Source organism: Thamnophis sirtalis, unplaced genomic scaffold (assembly GCF_051295495.1).
Source record: "Thamnophis sirtalis isolate CommonGarterSnake01/CBP01778 unplaced genomic scaffold, rThaSir2_p1.2 scaffold_11, whole genome shotgun sequence".
In the NCBI taxonomy this organism is placed as follows: Eukaryota; Metazoa; Chordata; class Lepidosauria; order Squamata; family Natricidae; genus Thamnophis; species Thamnophis sirtalis.
In genome coordinates, this window is record NW_028261391.1 from 63,532,504 (window position 1) to 63,539,547 (window position 7,044).

A 7,044-nucleotide genomic window follows, 5' to 3' on the forward strand; every position below is an offset into this window, starting at 1 on the left:
GCGGTGTGTTGCAGCTGCCAAAAAAGCCAATGCAATCCTACAAAGGGCTGAATCAACAGAGGGATAATATAGGATCATATGAAATGTCACTAATACTTCACTAACATGAAGTGTTGGTGCCAATTTATACTGTTTTGTAACACCACACTTGGAAACTGCACCTCATTTTGGTCATCACGATACAAAAAAGATGTTGGGCCTCTAGAAAGAGTGCAGAGAAGAGCAACAAAGATGATTAGGGGACTGGAGACTAAAACATATGAAGAACGGTTGCAGGAACTGGTATGTCTAGTTTAACAAAGAGGAGTAGGAGCAGCATGATAGCAGTCTCCCAATATTTGGGAGCCTTTCGTAGAGAAGAGGGGATCAACCTCGCCAAAGTACCTGAGGGCAGGACAAGAAGCAACAGATGGAAAATTATCAAGGAGAGATCTAATCTAGAACTAAGGAGAAGTTTCCTGACAGAACAATTAGTAGAATGACTTGCCTCCAGAAGTTGTGGGTGCTCTATTACTGAAGGCTTTAAGAAGAGATTGGACTGGAATGGTATAGGATCACCTGCTTGAACAGAGGGTTGGACTAGAAAACCTCCAAGGTCCCTTCCAAGTCTGTTGTTCTATATTCAGATGCTTGCTTTCCTGCTTGTAACTATCAGCACCAGTGGTGGGGGGGGGGAACGGACGGACATAACTACAGGTAAGAAATAATCAAAAAAAACAATGGGAATTCCAGTCTTTGCAGTAACTCTATCCCTACCATTACTGAATAATGGCCCCTGTTGGTCATCCATGTGTTAGAAGAATCCAGGTTTCCCCTCTTCCATCCTGCAGATTTTATAACCTTGGCTAAAAATGCTTGCCAAATCTTCCTTTTAATTCTCATCCCGTAAAGCACAGATAAAGATTATGTGGTTCATGAAATTATTTTCAAAAGCCTTCTGCAAGTAATCAAGTCAAACCTTTGGCAAGTCTGCTACTTTCCTCCCCTAGCAGCTTACTTTGGAACAAAGAAACAGAAAGAGAAGAAAGAAGAGCTGATCTCTTATTTAACTTTGCCCATTATTAGCATGGGGCTCCAAAAATAAAATAAAAAATTGCATATCTCTACAAATATTAAATGGAGGCCAGCTATCCAAAGTTATGTGGTCAAAGGCTTCCAAGGCTTGGAAAGGAAGTCATGGCCATGACATTCTATACCAATATGGCAACCCTTATTCCCTCTTCAGCCAATGATTGGCACCAACAATTTGGTTATTCAGATTTCTTGCCACTCTGATACAAAACAAATTTATTACTGTTTACAAGAGTACAGTTGATAGACTTTAGGGAAAGCTGCTATTTCTGATTATTGCTTTCTGGTTATTTCATAACATAACGAACACTATGTAAGAGAAAGCTGCTCCTTTAGCATTGTTTTGCATGTGAGTAAACTAAAGTTCCCATCAAAATAAATTTCTTGTTCAAGTCAATAGAAATGAAACTAAAGCAAAACCTCTCCACTTCCTGTGAGCATAATGTCTGTAACAGCTGCATTCAAGATTTCCATCTTTATTGGAGTACACCAGTGGTAGGTTTCAAAATTGTTCGAACCTACTCTGTGGGTGTGGCCTCCTTTGTGGGAGTGGCTTGCCACCCATGTGACCGGATGGGAGTGGCTTGCCACCCATGTGACCGGATGGGAGTGGCTTGCCATCCATGTGACCGGATATGAAGATGCTGACGACACTTGTCAGAACCACCTTAAATTACCTCACACACAGCACTGGCATGCATAAGAATAGGATGTAAACTTGTTTTTTAAAAGGCATCTTTGGTTTGCGTTAAAACAACTTCAACACACGCAATGTTCTGATTGCACCACAAACGCAGTAGTCATCCTTACCTTTCACAGAGGCACTGAGTTTTATAAATATGAGCACGATAGTGTAGAATAATCATATCCAAGGACCAGTGGTGGGTTTCAAAAGATTTTGGAACCTCTTCTGTAGGTGTGGCCTGCTTTCCGGGTCCACTGGTGGAACCTCTTCTAACCGGTTCAGTAGATTTGACGAACCAGTTCTACTGAATAGGTGCAAACTGGTAGGAACCCACCTCTGGAGTACACTCATCATAAGCGAGCATTGCATGTAAGAAGCTGTAACCTTCTGATATAAATTTTATTCCACTTCTGATTCAAAGCAAACTAATGATCAGTAATAGCTGTCAACCAAAGGACAAATCACATGTTCCTAATTCTTATCCCTTGGCTTTGGTTCATTCCAGCAGAGACCCAACTGATTGCTTGCAACAAACACCTATTAATTCAACAAGCATTTAGCCCCATAAAGCTAAAAAGAAATGGAGGGCATGTTTAATGTTTGCCACTTGAATGATCTTCTTTAGCCTTTAATCTACTGTTTTTCTTGAATACCTTATTACAGAAAGGGACCATTAACTCTGCAAATAGAAACAAAGGTATCAATTAAGATTAATTGTTGCTTATCTACATGTTTCTCCACTTTTATGCCTCCGGGTAAACAATATCCCTAGGCTTGTTCTGAAATTTGTTTGTCCAGAGGAATCTATCCAAACAATCACGCAAGAGCTTTTCTAAAAATCACCTGTGCACAAAGTAATTATTTCCTGAAGATGCTGTACAATAAGGAATGGCAGCATTCCCATTGCTTATACTAAGATCCATGACTGCCCTGCATGGTTAGGCCAACAGGAGTACTATTTAAGGGTAGCAGAAATGCTTTTTCCATTGCTGTCTAAAACAGCACATTAATGTGTCTGGTTTTCAGCTAGAGAGATGGACCTGGAGAGGCAAGTGTAATTTGTCAGTCCACTTCCAGCAGCACAAAGTCTCTTGCTGAGATGAGACTAATCCAACAAGACACCATTTCAAGATGTAATTGTTATGTAACAGTGCATGATGTGCCAACACATTCCAAGAGTCCTACCGTGCCAGACGATTGGGCTAACTGTCCAGCCTTTAAGCATGTAATTCCGGAACCAAATCAAAGAAAAGTGTAAGGAGGAATACAGTAAAACTCTTGCACTCCCATTCTTAGTGCGTACAAGCAAGAGAGCTTTGAAGGGAAGAAATTCATTCATTTATTTTTGTTCATAATTAAAAACATATTATTTTTAATATTTGATACATGAGTGGTTGTATCTGACAGTTTTCATGATGCATTACAAATGACGTTCTTGTAACTATCTCGTAAACACATTGTATTGTTTATTGTTAGAAAGACTTGCCTTCTTTTTTTTACAGGAACATATAAATAAAACAAAGAACAAAATTAATATAAAAAATGTATTTAAAAATAAAATAAAACCAGAACCTGAAAAAAAATAGGGCAAAACACTATTTTTATGGTGTCTTAGTACACTGTAGCAACATAAAGGCTTAAAATCTTAAACATCATTATATAGAAAGAGTGAGGATAATAATATATTTGCTAAAATCGGAGATGAATGTCCAAAAGCCTTTGAATTGCAGTCTTTTATTTTGTTATCTGTTTGTTTGGGTTTTTCATTTTACATTAATTGAATTTTATCTACTATCGCCTTTGATCATTGTTGAGCAGAGCTTTCATATGAGACAAGACAAAATCCACATGTTGTTCCAGAAAGAAATTTCATATCCTTTCTTCCCTATGAATTTCACAATAAAACTTCTTTTGTATGTATATCTATATTAACTAGACAAGCAGAGGTCATCTGCCATGGAGAAAAGGAAGCTGAGTACAGAGAAAAGGTTTTTTGAAAACTTTACATGAAGAGACCAAAGAAAGAGTGATAGCAACAGCATGTCTTCCTAAAAGAGTAAAGAGAATTACTAGGTTTTGAGATAAACTACCCTGTAAACATAATCACTGCTTTTAGTAACAAATTGTTTAATTTACTTGCAATAGAGGCTGGATTATGCATGAGTTTATGCTTATAGAGAAGCAGAGATCCCTTGTGACCCATCTAAAATATTAAAATTTGAAAGCAAGGGAAGAAAGTTACCTGGTGGTGTTTCCAGAGTTGATTTATCCTTTCTTGGTTTGATAATTTTCTTTGATTTGTACTCTTTCTTGCCTGGTTTGAATCTTGGAGATACCTCAATTTCTGCAGAAGGTTTCAAGTCTTTTTCTCTTGGTTGCTCCGTGAAAGGTGACAAGTCCTCATTGGGATCCGGATAAGAATAATAATGATTCCTATTGATGATTTCTTGTAGGTAGTAATCCTGGTCCTCCATGGGGAGAGCCCACGTGATAAAGCCAAGCAGGGCCAGATCAACATAACAAAAAACAAGGTAGACCTGAAGAAAGGAGATCTTCTGGAAAGGGAGAATCTTTTTCATCATGTTTGTGTTGTGCTAAAACAATGTAGCCCTGCAGTTTTCCAGACTAGAGTTAAGTGGAGAGAGAAAGAATGATAAAAGCAAGGAAGCAAGGAAAGAAAGAAAGAAAGAAAGAAAGAAAGAAAGAAAGAAAGAAAGAAAGAAAGAAAGAAAGAAAGTTATTTGCTAGTAAAATCCAAGATGAAGAGCAAAGTCTGGGATTAGAGCTTCTGCTTTGGGAATAGTTTGCAAAAGTTGCAGCTAATGAAATCGGAGTGTGGAGTGGAAGCGGAGGGAGGAGGAAACAGCTACAGTTCATGTGATCTGCAGAGCTTAAAAGCCAAACACATATGCAGGCATATAGGAAAAGAGACATACTTGATAGGTGTGATTTTTCCATCTCAAGCTTTTAAAGAGATTGTTTCCCTCCCCTACACTACTCCCCATTAAAAATTCAATTAAACTCATGACTCCTAAGATTCTGGGTCTTTGAATGCTGCTATATAATAGTCTGTCTGGACATTGTTTATTCAATAAAGTAGGGGATGGGCAGAAAGTGAGTTGGCCACAAGCCTTGGTATCCGATTCCTTGTTACAAATTGTGTCCTTTGTCTTGCCTGGATTGTGTAGACTGTAATGTGTTTAGATGAAACTGAAGTAGAAAGGGAACATATTTTTCTCCTCTGGTGCAGCCGAAATCCTCAGCAGAACATTCTTGTTCTAGAAAACAGGAAAGCAGACCCGTGAAAATGCCTATTCTTCTTCAAGCATTTGATAGAAAACAGGTGCAGATCATCAACGGCATAGAAAAGTGATCTTCTTTCATTTGTACAGTCTGTCCCCTTAACATCCTGGAGAGGCTAATATTGAACCTGGGCCCACAATAAACTGAGAACAAGCACTATTGCTTTTTAGTAGAGATGCATAGGAGTACATTGTAAAGCCCCCAACTCAAAGCCCAACCGTACCTCACCATAGTGGTGGTAGGTAAATAGTATAAACCTTATTATACTGGCCAACACAGGTCTGTCTTGGAGAAAGACCCAGGATCTACTGCATTTTTCACCACCAAAAAACTTTACGGATCAGTTCAAAGTTACGGAAGATATGGTGCCAAGTAGTGTCACCTCCTGGCTGGGAATGCACAGGTCAAGGTGCATGTCAACAATGACACCATTGAAACAGTGAAGGGATTCATCTTCCTGGGCTTTAAAATTGATGAAAGTAGCCCTGAGATCAGAAGGCATATATCGCCCTAGAAGAACTCAACGTCTGGCATGAATAACATCTGGAAGAATAAAGACATCAGTCTCACAACCAAGTGCAGATTAGTTAACGCAATAATTTTTCCGATTGCTACTTAAGGCTGCGTGACTTGGACTCTGGAAAAGGCAGATAGGACAACTATTACGCATGCTATGGACTGAAAACAAAATAACAAAAGAGTCCTAGACTAAACCTCACCAAAATACCACTTAAAACTAATATTGACAGACAGAAACTGTTATACTTTGGTCATATCATTAGAACTGACCAGTGATGGGTTTCAAAAATTGTTCGAACCTACTCTGTGGGTGTGGCCTCCTTTGTGGGAGTGGCTTGCCACCCATGTGACCGGATGGGAGTGGCTTTCCGCCCATGTGACCGGATATGAAGATGCCGACGACACTTGTCAGAACCACCTTAAATTACCTCACACACAGCACTGGCATGCATAAGAATAGGATGTAAACTTTTTTTTTAAAAGGCATCTTTGGTTTGCGTTAAAACAACTTCAACACACGCAATGTTCTCCTTGCACCACAAACGCAGTAGTCATCCTTACCTTTCACAGAGGCACTGAGTTTTATAAATATGAGCATGATAGTGTAGAATAATCATATCCAAGGACCTAGTGGTGGGTTTCATAAAATTTTGGAGCCTCTTCTGTAGGTGTGGCCTGCTTTCCGGGTCCACTGGTGGAACCTCTTCTAACCGGTTCGGTAGATTTGACAAACCGGTTCTACCGAATAGGTGCGAACTGGTAGGAACCCACCTCTGGAACTGACTCAGTTGAAAAGTCAATCATGCTGGGCGGTGAACAGCAGAAAAAGAAGAAGGGGGCACCGTAGTACCCGCTGGTTGTGCACTGTAAAAGAGGACACTGAAATGACCATGGCGCATCTGAAGGAGGTAGTGTGAGACAGAAGCAGGGATGGGTTCCGGCTGCTGCTACTGCTCTTTCACTCAGGGATGCGTGCACGTGCTCCATGTGTGCTATGCGTGCAGGCCCAGTACTTAAAATGCTTCTGTGCATGCACAGAAGCCAAAAACAAGATGGCGGCATCTATGGTGCCACTGAGAGAATCGGTTCAGGGGCGTGGCAGGCTAAATTACTACATATTCAGCCAAACAGGTCCGAACTTGTAGGAGCCCACCTCTGGATAGAAGGCCATGGAGAGTTCCCATCCATACAGTCAGCATGGGTTGAAAATGCCTGAATGGCTGACAGTGATTATGACATTTTAAAAGATTAACCGTCAAGATATTGGACACCTTTAAATAGGACTTTTACCTATGTAGATTCCATATTTTGTTTTCTTTCGTGACCCGACAAATGCGCACCGGACAAATGACTGCAACTCAGAAATATTTTTAATCCTTTATGGAGTTTTATATCCATATTTTCCATCCCAGACTACCTTCTAAGCAAGTGCAAGCCACATTTTTTTAATTGCTTTTTTTGCCTTT

The 7,044-nt window shown here is 39.9% G+C and overlaps 1 protein-coding gene across 1 annotated transcript in view; it reads right to left on the bottom strand.

Moving 5' to 3' along the window:
• The window catches only part of CPXM2 (carboxypeptidase X, M14 family member 2), a 130,541-nt gene extending 125,808 nt beyond the window's left edge, over positions 1-4,733 (bottom strand). The window contains exon 1 of the mRNA XM_087725942.1: positions 3,999-4,733. Coding sequence (XP_087582068.1) covers positions 3,999-4,338 — 340 coding nt within the window. The 5' untranslated portion in view covers positions 4,339-4,733. The remainder of the gene's footprint in view (positions 1-3,998) is intronic.
• Positions 4,734-7,044: the final 2,311 nt, after the last annotated feature.